General features: G+C 55.7%; 2 protein-coding genes across 8 annotated transcripts in view; one reads left to right on the top strand and one right to left on the bottom strand.

The window, feature by feature from the left end:
- Positions 1 to 10,476, top strand: part of FCHSD1 (FCH and double SH3 domains 1) — an 11,513-nt gene extending 1,037 nt beyond the window's left edge. Inside the window, exons 3-20 of one of the 3 annotated variants that reach the window (XM_014850240.3) lie at positions 54 to 99; positions 492 to 559; positions 885 to 1,041; positions 1,128 to 1,264; positions 1,363 to 1,426; positions 2,266 to 2,394; positions 2,860 to 2,982; positions 3,153 to 3,248; positions 3,682 to 3,807; positions 4,211 to 4,315; positions 4,508 to 4,669; positions 5,281 to 5,409; positions 5,488 to 5,571; positions 5,743 to 5,860; positions 5,996 to 6,216; positions 6,997 to 7,084; positions 7,897 to 8,024; positions 8,160 to 10,476. In XM_014850240.3, the coding sequence (XP_014705726.3) occupies positions 54 to 99; positions 492 to 559; positions 885 to 1,041; positions 1,128 to 1,264; positions 1,363 to 1,426; positions 2,266 to 2,394; positions 2,860 to 2,982; positions 3,153 to 3,248; positions 3,682 to 3,807; positions 4,211 to 4,315; positions 4,508 to 4,669; positions 5,281 to 5,409; positions 5,488 to 5,571; positions 5,743 to 5,860; positions 5,996 to 6,216; positions 6,997 to 7,084; positions 7,897 to 8,024; positions 8,160 to 8,225 (2,047 nt within the window). In that variant the 3' untranslated portion in view covers positions 8,226 to 10,476. The remainder of the gene's footprint in view (positions 1 to 53; positions 100 to 491; positions 560 to 884; positions 1,042 to 1,127; positions 1,265 to 1,362; positions 1,427 to 2,265; positions 2,395 to 2,859; positions 2,983 to 3,152; positions 3,249 to 3,681; positions 3,808 to 4,210; positions 4,316 to 4,507; positions 4,670 to 5,280; positions 5,410 to 5,487; positions 5,572 to 5,742; positions 5,861 to 5,995; positions 6,217 to 6,996; positions 7,085 to 7,896; positions 8,025 to 8,159) is intronic. The other 2 variants (XM_014850242.3, XM_014850243.3) reach the window with 2 other exon arrangements.
- RELL2 (RELT like 2) lies at positions 8,664 to 12,855 on the bottom strand. Of its 5 annotated transcripts, none has more exons than XM_044780666.2 (9): positions 12,047 to 12,855; positions 11,707 to 11,864; positions 11,381 to 11,470; positions 10,917 to 10,982; positions 10,756 to 10,822; positions 10,122 to 10,307; positions 9,477 to 9,849; positions 9,316 to 9,349; positions 8,664 to 8,986 (listed from the first exon to the last, which is right to left on the bottom strand). In XM_044780666.2, the coding sequence occupies exons 1-8, from the start codon at positions 12,139 to 12,141 to the stop codon at positions 9,317 to 9,319; spliced, it is 1,068 nt and encodes a 355-aa protein (XP_044636601.1). In that variant the 5' UTR covers positions 12,142 to 12,855; the 3' UTR covers positions 8,664 to 8,986; position 9,316. The 5 variants fall into 5 exon arrangements, with proteins under 5 accessions (XP_044636601.1, XP_070374193.1, XP_044636599.1 ...); XM_070518092.1 differs by having other exon boundaries at positions 8,664 to 9,068; positions 12,040 to 12,377; XM_044780664.2 differs by having other exon boundaries at positions 8,664 to 9,068; positions 12,047 to 12,367.
- Positions 12,856 to 12,869: the final 14 nt, after the last annotated feature.

A 12,869-nucleotide genomic window follows, 5' to 3' on the forward strand; every position in this document is an offset into this window, starting at 1 on the left:
GGTGGGAGAAGGGGACCAAACAGTAACAACACCCCACCCCCTAATCTCCACAGATCCTACAGCAAGCAGAGGGCAGCCATTGAACGAGAGTATGGGCAGGTATGGGATGCCTTTCTCTGGACCTTCCCTTTTGTTCTACACTACCAGCAGTGTCCCTCCACACATACCCCTCTTCTGGTCAAGTGCAAATTTGTAGAGTCAGGCAGATTTGTGTCAAATCTCTGCTGTGCTACTTTTTAGCTTTGTGACCTTGGGAAGTTATTTAGCCATTCTTGGCCTCAGTTTCTTTCTCTATGAAATGGTAATAATAATAATTGTACCTTCATGTAGGGTTGTTGTAAAGATGGAATAAGTTAATGTATGTAAAGCACTTAGCAAAGTGAGTGGCACATAATATGCATCCAGTGAATGGCATTATTATACTTTGATCCCATATTCTCCCAGTTGGGAAGTTTGAAAGGGAACTGGGTCTGTGATGGCTTTCCCACCAGGCACTCCAGAAACTGGCTGGGCCATTCCTGAAGAGAGAAGGACAGCGGAGTGGGGAGATGGACAGCAGGCGAGTCCCATGAAGGAGGGGGGCAAGTGGCCAAGAAGGGACGAGGAGCTCGACCCCAGAACCTATGGGGATGAGGGCCCAGTGGTGGGGGAGGGCACGTGAGCTCGAGGTAGAGCTGACACAGCAGCGGGAGAGAAGCTGACCCGGCAAGGACACTGTGGGTAGGGGGTGGAGGGCATGAGTGATCCTTGTGGCTGAGCTAATGGGCTGATCGATTGATGGGCTCCTAGACGAGGGGGGATGGGAAAGCACTCTGTCTCCCATGGTGTTTGGGGCAGGGCTGGGGGTCTCATGAAGCTTTAGAGTGCTCCCCTCCTCAACATAGACATTCTCTGGGGAGAGGCAGGATGGTGTTTGGTGCCTGGCGCTGCCTGCTGGATGCCACCGTGGCTGGGGGCCAAGCCCGGCTCCAGGCGTCCGACCGATACCGTGACCTGGCAGGGGGCACAGGGCGGAGTGCCAAGGAGCAGGTGCTTAGGAAGGTATGGCTCAGTGGATGGGATGAAGGAAGGGCTGGCTTGGGGCTGGAGGTGGTCTGTGTTAGGACATTGTGTGTCTATACCCCTAGGGAGCGGAGAACCTCCAGAGAGCGCAGGCTGAGGTGCTGCAGTCTGTCAGGGAGCTGAGCCGAAGTCAGAAGCTGTATGGGCAGCGGGAACGCGTGTGGGCCTTGGCACAGGAGAAGGCGGCTGATGTCCAGGCCAGGTGGGGTCATGGGGAGTTAGGAAGCCTGGGTGAGGGTCGGGGTGGAGCCGAGGCACCAAGGCTGGTCCTGACCCCACTCCACTTCCTCTCCTGCACAGGCTGAACCGAAGTGACCATGGGCTCTTCCACACCAGGACCAGCCTCCAGAAACTCAGCACTAAGGTTTGGGGGTTGCAGGCATGAGTAGGAGGCAGGAAAGAGGTGGGCAGAGTAGTTTAGTGCTTTGGAACCCAGGGGCATAAGTCTGAGAGACTGGGTTGAATCGAGGCTCCCCTGCTTCCTAAATGTGTAACCTTGGTTAACTAACTGGATCTCTCTGAGCCTCATTTTCTTCATCTATAAAATGGAAATAGTACTTTTCTTCTTCATTCCTTTAATATGCATTTATTGAGGACTTCTGTGTATGGGCACTGCTCTAAACACTGGGATGCAGTGGAGAACACTACCAATGGAGTTGCTGCTCTCACAGCCTGTTGAGGGGAGACAGATAGTAAATAAACAAATAAATAATTAGAGTAAATGAAAATAAAACAAAGTGCTATGATAAAGGGTAACAGGAGTGTAATTTAGAGAGAAAGCCGCTCTGAGCAGGTGACCTGAGTGTTAAGGAGCCAGCCAAAGATCTAGGGGAAGAACGTTCCGGGGAGAGGAAATGGTGAGTGCAGAGGCTCTGAGTGGGAACTTTGTAGGCTCAGGGAACTGAGAGAAGGCCAGTGTGGCTGGAGCACTGTGAGCAAAGGGCCGAGCACTGTGAAAAGAGGTCAGAGAGGTTGCAGGGGGCAGCTTATGTTGGACCTGGTAGACCACAGTAAGGAGCAGTTGGGATTTTATTTTAAATGTATGCAGATACCACTAGAGGATTTTGAGCAGGAGTTGTATGTAAAATTTTCAGTGTAGTGCCAGGCATCTCAATAATGTGAGAATCCATTCTGGATCTGGGTTGACCTTGGAAGGACCCCAAGGGTCCAGGGCTCCCTTTTGACACTCTTTTCCCCTCCTAGCTGTCCGCTCAGTCAGCCCAGTACTCCCAGCAGCTGCGAGTGGCCCGCAATGAGTACCTGCTCAACTTGGCAGCCACAAATGCCCACCTTGACCACTACTACCAGGAGGAACTGCCGACCCTGCTCAAGGCCAGTCCCAGCCCAGATACCTGTGCTTCTCAACAACAAGGGGGGAGGGCTTCTCCCTGCTTCCCACCACTATGAGGCTGGGCGGTGCTAGGGAACTAGCCTGCTTAGGGTGGGGAGAAGATGCATACTTGGGTTCTGGTTCTGATTCTGCTTCAAGCTGGCTGCATGACATTGTGCAGGACACTTAACCCCTCTGAACTCCAGATTCCTCATCAGGGATAACCTCTGCTCTACCTACTTTATAAGACTAATGGGGCTCAAGGGAGAGAATGGATGTGAAAGTGCTTTTTAAACTGCTAAGTGCTTTGTACACAAGGGCCTATTATTAGAAGCAATATAATGTCTTATTCCTTCCGTCTTTCCCATACTTCATGCCTATCACCCATCCAAACCTGGACAGAGACACTGCTTTGCAGTAGAGGCCTAGGGGGTGGCCAGGTGTCAGTGTCTTAGGTTTCTCTCCAGGCCCTGGTCAGCGAGCTGTTGGAACACTTGAGGGACCCCCTCACCTTACTGAGCCGCACTGATCTGGAAGCTGCAGAGACGGCCCTGGAGCATGCCCACCGCGGGGGGCAGGCAACCTCCCAGGTGAGGGCTGTGCCCTGTAAGAGCTCCCCAGAGATCCTTTTTACCTTTCTCCCCTAACACAGACCACCCACTGCATGTCTGCCCTTTTCCTTCTCACCTTTCTTCCATGAGAGGCTGGGGACAGACTTGGAGAGGAAGCCAGTGAGTGACTGACTTTTTCCAACCCCCAGGTAAGCTGGGAGGAGGATCTGAAGCTCTTTCTTCAGGAGCCTGGAGTATTTTCCCCCACACCACCTCAGCAGTTTCAGCCAGCAGGGACGGATCAGGTGAGACCTCCCTGCTCGTTGGAACCAGGCCAAATGTAAAGGGGACTGTGGTTTAGGCCTCCTCCCCCATTATCTTTGTCCTGATATTGACTTAGCAGCTGTTAAACTGTGGAGAGGGTGTTTCAGAACTCCAGTTCACTGCCCTCCCACCAGGACACAAATTAACACACTTCATTCCACCTTTCTGTCCCTTCAGTGACTATCCTCTTCATTCCACCTCTGTCTCTCCACCCAGATCCCATTCCTGGGACTCTCTGTGTCTGTGTGTCCACATGGACACACACCTGTGTCCATGGACATAAGTGTGTGCCCCACCTCTTTGTCTCTGTCCCTGGAGGTCAGGACAGAGAGAGGAAAACAAAGAGGGAACTGGAGGGAAGAGGGGTAGAGAAGGAGCAGCATCAGGCCCTCCTCACATTACCCCGGTCATCAGGTGTGTGTCCTGGAGCTGGAGGGGGGCGCAGGAAGCATGCCTGGGGAGAGCAGCCTGGAGAAAGAGGTTCAGCGCTGGACGAGCCGAGCTGCCCGTGACTACAAGATCCAGAACCACGGGCATCGGGTGAGGTGGGGGGTGCAGAGGTCGTGGGTGGGCAAGAAGAGCTGAGAGCTGGGGATCCTGGAGTCACTGGGGATGTCTTGGGACTGCAGGCAGGAGGGGAGGGAAAGACATTTTAAGCCAACAGTGTGGTACAGTGGTTTAGAGCACAGCTTTTGGAGTTAGACCCACCTGGGTGCAAATCCTGCTCTGTTACTTCCAGTTATGTAACCATGAGTAAGGCAGTGACTTAACCTCTCTGGACCTCAGTTTCCTCATCATTAAAGTGGGGCTAATGATAGCACCCTCCTCATAGGGAAGATTAAACGACATAATTCGTGTGAAGCAACTAGCAAAGTGCAGGTCCACAGTAAGTAGTGTCCCCATAGTATCTCCACCCACCCCTGTCCTCTGCCTTCCCAACCAGGTGCTGCAGCGGCTGGAGCAGAGGCGGCAGCAGGCTACGGAGCGAGAGGCTCCAGGCATAGAACAGCGGTTGCAGGAAGTGAGGGAGAGCATCAGGCGGGCACAGGTGAGGTAAAGCCCTGGGGGATAGGGCCACTGAGATCCCACCTCCTCAGGCAACACTCCCCTCCACTCCTCTGTCTCATGACGAGGAGGGGGGAGGCAGGAAGTAGAGAGTGGACGTATTTGGGGAGGCTCCACTCACCTCCCAAAGGCAGGCCCAGCCATAGCCTTGATTGAGCCCTCTTCCCCATGCCAGGTGAGCCAGGTGAAGGGGGCTGCCCGGCTGGCCCTGCTGCAGGGGGCTGGCCTAGATGTGCAGCACTGGCTGAAGCCAGCCATGACCCAGGCTCAGGATGAGGTGGAGCAGGAGCGACGGCTCAGTGAGGCTCGGCTGTCCCAGAGGGACCTCTCTCCCACGGTAAGCCCCCTCCACTGCCTACCCATACACACCCTGGAGGGTAAAACTCCTCAGTGGAAGGCAGACCCTGTAAAGTGGGAATCCCAACAGTACCTAACTCAGAGGATGGTTGTGAGGCGTAAATGAAATCATTTAAGTGTAATTCTTTGCATCGTTTGTAGCATATAGAGTCCTCAACAAACTTTTATAATGAAAATAGGATGCTGGTTATGAACTGAGGTTCTAGGAGCAAGACTGTAAGGGTTCAAGTACCAGCCACTCGCTTACTAGTTGTGTGATCTTGGAAAGTGACTTAACCGTTCTGAGCCTTAGTTTCCTCATAAGTAAAATGAGGTTAATAGTTATGCAAAATAACCCTGGGTTAGTATACATCATATGTGACATACATAAGATACTTAGCATTGTGCCTGGCACACAGTAAGCACAAACACTGTGAGTCTGCCGTTATTGGTAGTGTTACCCTGCTCCGTGGTGATTTTGCTTGTGATACATGGTGAACTACCTTGGAGGAGGATCTGCTGCATTCTTTAAGGGTAGGATGGAGGAGTGGGAGACACAATGGATGCTTGAGAGCAGGCCCTGCAATGATGTCTGTTCTCTGCCCCCTTCAGGCTGAGGATGCTGAGCTCTCTGACTTTGAGGAATGTGAGGAGACAGGGGAGCTCTTTGAGGAGCCCGCCCCCCCAGCCCTTGCCACCAGGCCCCTCCCCTGTCCGGCACATGTTGTGTTTGGCTATCAGGTGTGAATGGGGGTGGGGACCTCAGATGGGCAGGGATGGGGGACAGCCAAGTTCTGAATCCTTCCTTGTGGGGCCCAGGCAGGGCGTGAGGACGAGCTGACCATCACAGAGGGCGAGTGGCTGGAGGTCATAGAGGAGGGAGATGCTGACGAATGGGTTAAGGTGGGTATGGACCCGGGGCTTTGACCTTGACAGGGGAGAGGGAGGCAGGAGGGACTTCTCTGTGGCCTGCAAGGACCCAGCCAGGCAAAGCTAGAACCCTGTGTGGAGGAGGGCCAGGGCTGTGGACTGCTGAGGCAAGTCTGCTGTCTCTTCACATTGCTGGGTGAGCAGGCTCGGAACCAGCATGGCGAGGTAGGCTTTGTCCCTGAGCGGTATCTCAACTTCCCGGACTTCTCCTTCCCTGAGAGCGGCCATGACAGCGAGAATCCCTCGGGGGCAGAACCCACAGGTAGGAAAGGGAAATTCTGGGTCAGGGGACCCTAGGTATGGAAAAGAGTTACTGAGTAGTTGTTGCCCTGGGTGTCATGGTCCTGAGCACCACCACCCACCACCTCCCCTCCCCTTCTCTCCTGGGCTTCGGCAGCGTTCCTAGCCCGCGCCCTGTACAGCTACGCAGGACAGAGCGCAGAGGAGCTGAGCTTCCCTGAGGGGGCGCTCATCCGCCTGCTGCCCCGGGCCCAGGATGGAGTGGATGACGGCTTCTGGAGGGGAGAATTTGGGGGCCATGTTGGGGTCTTCCCCTCTCTGCTGGTTGAGGAGCTGCTTGGCCCTCCAGGGCCATCTGAACTCTCAGATCCTGAACAGGTGAGGCTTTCTTCTCTCTGGGTCCGCCAGGCATCTCTGGGTTGACCCTCCTACCGTAGTGAGGTCCCAGATTCATCTTAATCCCCCCTCCCCTCTCCAGGTTTACCTCCTATAGAGGCTTGAGCCTCCCCATCTCCTTTGGCTGGGTAAAGAAAAGGGAAACTAAGGCAGTCTTCATTAAGAGTTTGGTGGAGAGAGCTGGGTAGATCTGAGTTCAGATTCCTATTGCATTATGTTGGGCAGGCATTTAATCTCTGGGCTTATTTCTTCATGTGTAAAACAGGGATAATAATACTCACTTCTTCAGGCTACCTATTCTGATCAGAGGTAATGGAGGTCAAGCCCTGAGCACAGTGGCCCACAGGAGGTGCTTTCACATAGGGTACCTATTGTTGTAATGCAGCAGGAAGAACAGAGGAGTGCGAGCCAGGAGACCTGGGCCAGGACTCTCCACTAACTGGCTCCATGATTTCGAATAGATGGCTTAACCTGAATCTCATCTCTAACATAGGAATCATAAAAATCCCCACCTCACAGGGTGGTAGTGAGGAATGAATGAATTAGTGCATTTGAAGTGCTAGCAGAATGTCTGGGACATAGCAAGTGCCAGTACATATTGGCTGTTAAAATGTGTATCAGCTACAACCCACCCAGATACAAGCATTTGGCCACTGTCTGTACTGGGGAGAGATGGGACAGGAATTGAAGATGGGATGAGAGGAAAAGCTGGTGAAACCTTCCTACATGCTAGGAATAACTCTGTGTCCCCCTCATCCCCAGATGCTGCCATCCCCTTCTCCTCCCAGCTTCTCCCCTCCTCCACCCACCTCTGCCTTGGAGGGGCCCCCTGCACCTGTCCTACCTGGGGGTGAGTAGAGGGAATTGGGGGCTCTGGGAGGGGAAGAGGCAGGAAGGAGGAGGAAGCTTGGGACTCCTGGGTTACACTTGGCTCTTCTGCCTGCCCTTGGGAACCTCCTCCGTTAGGCTCACTGAAGCATGATGGTGGGAAGAGTTTGGGCTTTGGAGCCAGGCCCACTGTTCAGACTCCACTCTGTGACTTCCTAGTGTGTGATTTGGGGTGGGATGTTTAACCTGTCTGGGTCTTTACAAATTGGGAAAGGACCCTACCTCATTGAGTTGTCGTGAGAGTTAAAAAGATGTCTGTAAAGTGTCCAGCATTGTGCCTGGCACAGAGCAAGCATGCAAGTAATAGCTGTTTTCTCATTATTATTATTATTTAAAAAATTAGCTTTTCCCACAGGGTTCCCAATATACTTCCTCTACTCTTAGTGTTCTTGAATCCTGCAAACAGCTCAGTATGTGCCATCATTTTCCTTCTTGGAATGTCCCCCTTATCTAAAACCTTTGGGTACTTTGACTTTCTTCACTGAGCCTCCCTCCCTGACCCTGGAGACTCCTTGCATTTTCTGCACCCCCCTCTCCAGCACCCGTAGTTCACTTTGCATGATTTAGCATTCATTCATTCATCATGTTTGTTGGTGTTTTGTTATTGGGCTCCTGACAGCCCCTGGCAGTTGGGCATGCTGTGGATCAGACCTTCCTTTCTCTGGTACCTTGAACAGGGCTGATTATACAGCAGGTGCCCAATAAGTGTTGAGTAGTGACTGATGGATTGATGGGCCAGGTTGCTGACTATTTCTTAATTCAACAAATATTTAGACAGTGCCACTGTCCTAAGTGCTGGAGATAACAGCAGTGAACAAAACAGCCTGAAGACTGACTTTTTTCCAGACCAAGACCTGGACTGCCCTGGACCCCTGGACATGATGGCGCCTCGACTCAGGCCGGTAAGGGCCCCTCCTTGAAGGAGATTGTGTGGAGAGGGGTCATTCCAACTGGTCCTGTTTTGTCTGCGGGGCTGAAGGAACGGACTGGGTATCTCCAAGGGAGACCTGTGGAGCACTGACTGTGTGTCCCTACAGATGCGTCCACCGCCTCCCCCACCAGCCAAAGCCCCGGATCCTGGCCACCCAGATCCCCTCACCTGAAGCCAGGGGATCTCTGCCCCCCAGTGATGCTGCCGCCCCTATCTCCACGCTGTCAGAGAACACCCCCTCAATGATCCAGAGTGACACAGCCAAAAGCAGGAATCTTCCCCATTTCCACTCTCACTTCCAGGAGTAGAAACTTCCCCTCTCCCCATTTCTGGGGCTAGAACCCACTCCTTTTCCCCCATCGTGCTCCTGCCATTTCTAGGGCTGGAACTACTCCTTTCTCTTCTGCCACCACCCATCTCTAAGGTGGTGAAATGTCCTGAAATCTCTGGGGCTGGAACCCATCCCTCAAAGTCTTGAGTGGCTCCAGCCCATCTGTGTATGCACCCTGGCTCTGTGTCCCACCCCACTCCAGATGCCAGGGCCACTGGGTTGGGTGCTGGGACAGGGGTGGGCCTGTCAGAAGGAGCTGGAGCCAGTATGCAAAGCAGCTGTAATGGTCTGAGCGGATTTATTGACAGTGAATAAAGGGCACGAAGCCCAAGCCAGAGCCTAGGCCTCTTGTGCCAACAGGGCAGGGGACTAAGGTGCTATTGCTTTAGTGGCCTACCAAGGGCAGGGGCCTACTCCCAGCCGCCATGCTCTAACATATGGAGCTAGGTGATGGGGAAGGTGGGTCAGGTGGCTTGTTGGCAGGCAGGGGATGGGAAGAGACTGAGGGCCGGGCGTGGGGGGAACCTCTCCCGAGGTCCCTCTGCCTGAGACCGTGCAACTCCAGGTGGAAGTAAGGCTGGTCCCTCAGCTGGGGGGCAGGGCTGTCGAGTGGAGAGGAGGGGCTTAATGCCCACCCACCCCGGCCCTGCCAGCTGGTAGTCCATCAGCGCAATGAGAAGGAGGCTTGGAGGAGAGGAAGGGTAACAGTGTTGCCTCCTATTCAAACTGTGTCCCAGCTTTTCCCCAGGGGTTGCAGGACCTTCCCTATTCCCTGGAGCACATGCCCACTCCCCACCACCAAACCAAGGAACTTATAGCAAAGGCTAAGCCTATAGTTTACCCTGGGTATACAGGGAGCCAATGGGCTCAGGTAGCTTAAGTAGGGGGTGGGAGGATGAAATTATCTGACTTGGGGCCCGGGCAGACTCACCTCACACACCCCCTGCTCCCCGTGGTGGGGACACCTGAGAGAGAGAGGAGGGGTCAACAGTAGGAAAACAGGACATGGGTTATATTAGTGCCCCCAAGAGTAGGGGACAATAAGAGCTGAGCATACCACAGCCCACCATAGCCCTGGCCATGTCTTCATACCTGGTGATCTGAGGTGTCCAGTTTGCTTGGCTGTCCATTTGACTCTTGACTGGCCAGCCCTGGGCTTGGGTCCCTCCCTCCAGCCCCCAGTGTTGGCTCTGCAGAGGCTCCAGGGTCCCCCTCAAGTGCACGAGGGACAAGGCTGTCCCTGAATCCTCCATTCTGCACTGGTGGACTGGTGATGGCTGGGGGCTGTGGCCTCTCAGGAGGCAGGCTCTCAATGGCGGGCATCCCTGCCCTGGCATGCCCTCCCCCAGACCCCTGACCACCCCCTGGGTCCTGCCCCCCACCAGACCCCCAGCTCCTGTCCGTGGGGGAGCCATCACGATGCTCATGTAGCCCGTAGCGCTTCTCAATGTGTGTCACCCGGAACCTGGGAGGGGAGGGAACACTGGGGCTTAGGACCACAACTCAGAGGCTGCTTGGCCCTTCCCTCCAACCAGGAATATTCTGGGTTTGATGGCCATTTCCCTCTGGCCTAGGGCAGGGGAGGCCTCATCAGATTGTGGGGCACATTGTGCAGCCTGACTCCTGCTGTAGCTCACAGTCCAGGAAGAAAGAGTCAGCGCCAACCTTTGGAGTCAGGTGCCTGATCATTGGGGCCCGCACCTCAACCTCCCTTTCCCTGGGGTACTCTGTCCCCACCTGCCCACAGAGAACACGGTGGTTTCCCCAGGCCGGGGGCGGCTCTTTCCTTCCTTGGAGCGTCCCTGACGGACAAGTGGAGGCCTCCTGTTGCGGCTGCAATGGATGCAAGGGGCTGAAGAGCCCAGGTGCACTGTGTGATGATGGGAGGGGGCTCCATCCGTCAGGCTGGAGCTGGCATCCACGCTGGACAATAGGGAGGAAGGGAGAGAAGGGGTGATATTCCCATTTCCCCTCCTGTTCCATTTTCTCCTGTCCTTTCAGTGTGCTTCTTAAACCCCCAGATGCTCCACTTTCCCCAGGGTCCAACATTCTTTTCTTGTCTTATTCTAATAAACTCAATATTAAGATGTTATCGACCATGTGTTCTGCCTGGCAGGGCTGTTTGCTAAAGAGGGCCGTGCTTAAGCCAAAGGAGTGGCACAAGGGGTGAATGTTAGGCTTGATGACATCCAGATGGGAGATAGGGTTTTAAGGACTCAGGACTTCTACAAAACTTTTTTCCTATAGCTTGGCCAGCCTTGCTCTCCTCTGCCGACCCCAGACATGCAAGGGGACTTGGTGAGGATTGTGCTGGAGGAGAGGGTACTCTCCAAGGCAAGCTAAGTCTCATAAGCCCTTGTTTCCAGCTCACCTGGACAGCTGCACTGTCCCTTCTCCTTCACTATCCCCCAGCATCTCCTTCAAGGCCTCAGCATTGGCTGAGGGGAGAAGGAAAAGAGGGAGTCAGTGGAGGTGGAGGTCAGGGCAAGAGAAAGTCAAGGATAGGGGAGCAAGGGGCTAGCCTACACGCACCTTCATTTTGGATGATGCAGCGAACAATCCTCTCTACTGTGTCCTCATTCATGTCATCGTCCTCAGCTGAAGGATGAAAGAGGTTGGCAAGGAAGCAGGAAATGAGTCAGCTTTGCAGGGACATTACCTGGTGGCTTCTGTGACTTATTGCTCAAGACATACCTCTTTACCTATGTGCCATCATGCTGAACGTTAGCATTTCAGGGGCCAGGGCAGAAAAGATATGGAAATCAATGGGAGCCCAAGACTGCCATCAGTGGGCCCTTCCCACCAATGCTGCCTTCTCTAGCCTTGCTTTCAGGGTGGTGTCACCCCCACTTACTGACTCAAGAAGGCATCACTAGGCCTACTGAAGGCTTGGTCGGGATTTGGCCTAGGTCTGTTGGCCAGGAAAGCAGAAGGGGGTGTGGGGAGATGGGTAAGGGATAAAGGTGACTGAGCCAGGTTCTAGGCTCCTCACTCACGGGGCTGGAGCTGGGCGTCGTCAGGCTCCGAGCCCCTCGAGGTGCGGCATCGGTACCCCTTCTTCTTGAGCACGTGGCAGATCATGAAGCCTACAAGGCCCATAAGGAAGAAGACCAGCACAAGCAGGAAGAGCATGTACAGCCCATGTTGGGGCGGCTCCAGGTCAGGCTGTGGTTCCGACATGAGGCCCTGGGGGGCGAGCGCGGGCCAGGGCGCCTCCTGGGGTTAGGGGGCTGCAGCTAGGGATGGGGGGATGGGGGTGACAGGAATGCCGTCCTCAAGATCCGAAATGAGCAAGCCTCCCAGGTCCGGCCCCACCCCCTACCCAACCAAGGAGCTGTCCGTGCCAGGGGTGCTGGTCCGGGCCAGGGGTGCCAGACGGAGGCTCCGCAAGCCCTCTTCCACGACCCTGGTCCCGCTTCCCCGACGCCCAGGGGGTTCCCCTTTCCAGCTTGTCCTGCGCTTCCGTCCCTCCCAAGGACACTGCAGAGCGAGATGGGACGGAATTCTCAGGCGGCCGGCGCAAGAATCACACCTGAGTCAGCGTCCGCACCTCCTCCGCGCCGGCCTGAGTCAGGCCTCTGCAGCCCCCTCCCCTGCCTGTACTCCCGCGCACACCCCTCCCTTTGATTCCTCCCATCCTGACCGCTTGGCCCACCCGGTACCGGTGGTTTGGTTGTGGCTCCGGCTCCGGCTTGGGTTCCGGCTCCAGGGGCGTCCTAGTCCGGCTCAGGGCCCCCGACGCCCTCCCGGCGTTCATCCCTTGCTTCCTCCCCCTCCCCCCTTCGCCGCCTCACCGGCTCCGGACTGCGGCTGCAGATACCGGTGCCGCGGCAGGCGGGGGGAGGGAAGGATGGAGAGGGATGCGGGCTGGTTGGGAGCGGCGGCAGGCTCTGGACAACTCTGGCCCTGGGAAGGGGAGGAGATCGGGGGCGCCGCAGCCGCCCTGGTTCCCAAATGCCCTCGCCCGTCGCCGGTCCGGGACCAGGGGGCGGAGCGCAGGTGTGCGGGGCGGAGAGCTAGAGCCTTGCGCGCTTGTGAGCGCAAATGTGGTGCGCGCGTGACTGCGCCGGGCCCCCCCGGGGGACTGTGCGGCGCCGAGTCTGGGTCCGGGTCCGGGTGGGGAGGACAGGCAGTCAGGCAAGAATGCTCTCCACTGATCTATCCGGCACGCCTGGCGCGGCTTCCGCCCCCAGAGGCCCAAGCGGGTGGATGGGCTGGAATCTTCCCAGCGGGCCGGAGGAAGGCCGCTTTGTGCACCCGACAGGGACAGCGTGGCCGGTTCTCCGGAGCCACCTAGAGAGGTGACCACGGCCTGCGCCCCGTTTGGGGCAAATGGCTGGATGAGATGGCTCGGCTTCTCGAGGATTTGACCCCCGCCCGGAAGGAAATGGCCCTCGCATCCTAGGACCAATGCAACCTGTCCTGTGCCTAAACCCAGACGCTCACGCCTCAGAACCTAGAAGGGCGAAGCAAGGCGAGGGGCGG

The sequence above is a fragment of the Equus asinus genome, chromosome 9 (assembly GCF_041296235.1).
Source record: "Equus asinus isolate D_3611 breed Donkey chromosome 9, EquAss-T2T_v2, whole genome shotgun sequence".
NCBI lineage: Eukaryota > Metazoa > Chordata > Mammalia > Perissodactyla > Equidae > Equus > Equus asinus.

Bases quoted from the DNA above. Each gene is read 5' to 3' on its own strand.
- RELL2 (XM_044780666.2), bottom strand. From the start codon at position 12,141: ATGAACGCCGGGAGGGCGTCGGGGGCCCTGAGCCGGACTAGGACGCCC. The intron at 9,850-10,121 runs GTGGGGACAGAG...CTCCCCTCCCAG, and splicing joins ACCGTGTTCTCTGTGGGCAG to GTTCCGGGTGACACACATTG. The intron at 9,350-9,476 runs GTATGAAGACAT...TCTCTCTCTCAG, and splicing joins TGGACACCTCAGATCACCAG to GTGTCCCCACCACGGGGAGC.